This window comes from Parus major, chromosome 28 (assembly GCF_001522545.3).
Source record: "Parus major isolate Abel chromosome 28, Parus_major1.1, whole genome shotgun sequence".
Classification (NCBI taxonomy): Eukaryota; Metazoa; Chordata; class Aves; order Passeriformes; family Paridae; genus Parus; species Parus major.
Genome location: NC_031797.1, coordinates 588,384 through 591,271, shown reverse-complemented (window position 1 = coordinate 591,271; position 2,888 = coordinate 588,384). Strand labels below are relative to the sequence as shown.

Genomic DNA, 2,888 nt, shown 5'->3' with positions numbered 1-2,888 from the left:
GCGGCGGGCGCGGGGCCGCAGGGCCTGGGTCCGGCCCGGCTGGCCCGGCTACCGCTGGCGCGGGTGAAGGCGCTGGTGAAGGCGGACCCGGACGTCACCCTGGCCAGCCAGGAGGCCGTGTTCGTGCTGGCGCGGGCCACGGTGAGGGGCGGCCCCTGGGGGTCCTGGGGCCCGGAACGCTGCGAGATGTGGGGATGCTGCTCGGTCTTCCCCAGGAGGTTTTTCGTTCTCTCACGGACCCGCGGGGCGGCTGTGGTCGGCCAGAGCTGGGGAAGAGGCTGGAGCCCCAGGAGTGGCTGAGGGAGTTGGGGGGGCTCGGCTTGAATCAGAGGAGGCTCGAGGGGACCTCGTGGCTCTGCACAACTCCCTGACAGGAGGGAACAGCCTGGTGGAGGTCGGTCGCTTCTCCCAAGCAAGAAGGCACAGGACAAGATGAAACAGCCTCAGGGTGCACCAGGGGAGATTTAGGATATTGGGGAAATTCCTTCATGGAGAGAGACGTCAGGCTCTGGCACAGGCAGCCCTGGGCAGTCACCATCCCTAGAACTGTTCACAAAAATGTAGCACTTGGGGACATGGGGTGGTGGTGAATGTGGAGGTGGTGCTGGGTTGATGGTTGGACACAATGATCTTAGAGGTATTTCTCCACCTCAGGGGTTTCATGATTCATCTCCTGAGCACAGGACACCTTTCCCCCTTTAGAAAGTGCCCTGGGAGCCCCTGGTGTGGTGCAGGTCTCTCAGAGAATGTGAGTTTAGAGGAATCCACATTCCCAGCTTTCTCCCTCATTTCTTGTCCTGTGCATCACTGTCCAGCCATTTCCTTTGGTATTTTCAGACCTGTTTACTGGGGACGGGTAATGTTAGGATGAAGATTCTGATTTAATCCTGAAGCCTTATAGGACCTTTCTTTTTCCTCAGGATATTCTCTCTCTGATCTCCTATGTGACCCTGTCCTGTTTTGCAGGAGCTGTTTGTTGAAACCATAGCCAAAGATGCTTATGTGTATGCCCAGCAAGGAAAAAGGAAAACCCTGCAAAGAAAAGACCTGGGTATGGGAGCATGTTCTGTGCTGGCCTTTGCAAAGGGTTGCTGCTATGGGGGATTTTTCCACCTGTCTGGAGGTGCTGAAGTAATTATGGATTTATTCTTTCCCTGAAGATGGGAGAGAAAAACTTCTATCAGAGACTACACTAATAATTTCACACACCATCTCCAAAACAAGTAATTTCTCTTTGAAATTGGTCACTGTGGTGTGATGTAATTTTAAATGTAAATATGGAGTTGATTTATCTATTTTAACTGTTCTCAATTTGCTTTTCAGATAATGCCATTGAAGCTATTGATGAATTTGCTTTTTTGGAAGGTGAGTTTCTACTTGATTTTAGTACTTTGTGTAATTATCTACTTAGGAGAGAAAGAACTGAGTCATTTCCAAAGCTCTCTGCTTCCACATCCTCAGTAATTCCTAGTGTGGCTTGCAGTGCCCCTCTGAGCACTGGAACGACTCACCCTTGACCCTGAGGCACGTGCAGTAGTTTTTTTGGCTATATTTGGTTTTACTCATGTGTGATTTGCTTAAACTTTAAAGTTACTGCACTTTCTTTTTCCAGCTTGTAGACAAGATTTATTTGTTCACACAACCACACTTCTGATTCATGAGGCTGTAATGTGTTTTTTCATTTTCAGGTACTTTGGACTGAGCTGGACAGAGACAGCTCTCTGGAGAAAGAGACTGCAGAGTTGGTGTGAGATGGAAAACAGGATGCTGAGAGTTCAAAAATAATTCCTAGAATTGAGACACTGAAATTGAGACATGGCAACCATGATATTTTGTATAAAGTTGAAGTTGTTGTAAGTTCTTTATTTAAAATGCATATTTTTTCATAACTATTTTGTATGTCCCTTCCCATGTGGCTGCAGTGCAGCTCTCTGCTCTGGCCAGGTTACACAGCATTTACTCCCAGTAGCAGTCCCTGCCTCTGGGTACCCTTCAGCACCATGGAGCTGTGAACAGAGAGTGGCTTGGCTCAGGTGCCCAGGCACACGAATTTTTTTAATGGAAGTGTGGGTTTTGTTATATATGTTTGTCTCTTAACACAATTAAATTTTTGTTGTTGTTGTTGAGCAGCTGTGCTGATTTGTGTGCTGGGGTTCCTGTAGCCTGGTGGTAAATGGTGTGGTTTGGATAGGATGCCTTCTCTAGCATTTTGGTTTTGCTGATTCTTAAGGCATCCATTCCAGAGAAACCCAGCTGTCCTCCAGGGACTGGAGATGAGTTCCAGGGGAAGTTGGCTTGTTCTGAGGGCTGTGCAGCTTCTGTAAGTGTCTGTGATTGCTGCACTTCTAAGTAATTGAAGGAAAAAAAACCAACCCCCCCAAACCTTATTTTGAATGCCAGAGGAGTGTCCATACTGCCATCACTGTTCTCTTTTGTGCTCTCACTCTTGAATCGGGCACAAATGTTTTCACTGGGAACTGGATCTGTTCCCTCCCTGTTCCCCTGGTCAAGTTGGTGCAGAGATGCCAAGTTCTGTGGTGAGGAGCTGTGTGCATCCTGTGTGCAGGAATGCTGCTGCCATCAGCTGTGTCCGAGGGCCCCCGACAGCACACGGGCACCAGCGCTGCCTCTCTGCTCTCAGGACTCTGGTGACTAGAGTTTTCTTTAGGTCTAAAAAGCACTTTAACTAGTGCTTTCCTATGTGGAGTTAACAGCAGAACTGTGTGGCTGTGGGGGACATGCTGCCATCACTGCTGTAATTTGTCCTCCTGTGTTGCTGGCATTGTCCAGCTGCCACCTCTGACTCCATTTGGTGTGGGGAGGGACAGGATAGGGTTGGCCTCAGATAAAACTGTTTAATGGGATGAAGGAGGTTGAGGTGAACATGA

At 48.9% G+C, this 2,888-nt stretch overlaps 1 protein-coding gene across 1 annotated transcript; it reads left to right on the top strand.

The window, feature by feature from the left end:
• On the top strand, positions 1 to 2,126 carry POLE4 (DNA polymerase epsilon 4, accessory subunit; the record flags this gene model as incomplete). The annotated part of the gene is made up of 4 exons (XM_015651469.1): positions 1 to 141; positions 967 to 1,051; positions 1,324 to 1,365; positions 1,689 to 2,126. Coding segments are annotated over 4 exons (282 nt in total), but the record flags the coding sequence as incomplete, so codon positions are not given.
• Positions 2,127 to 2,888: the final 762 nt, after the last annotated feature.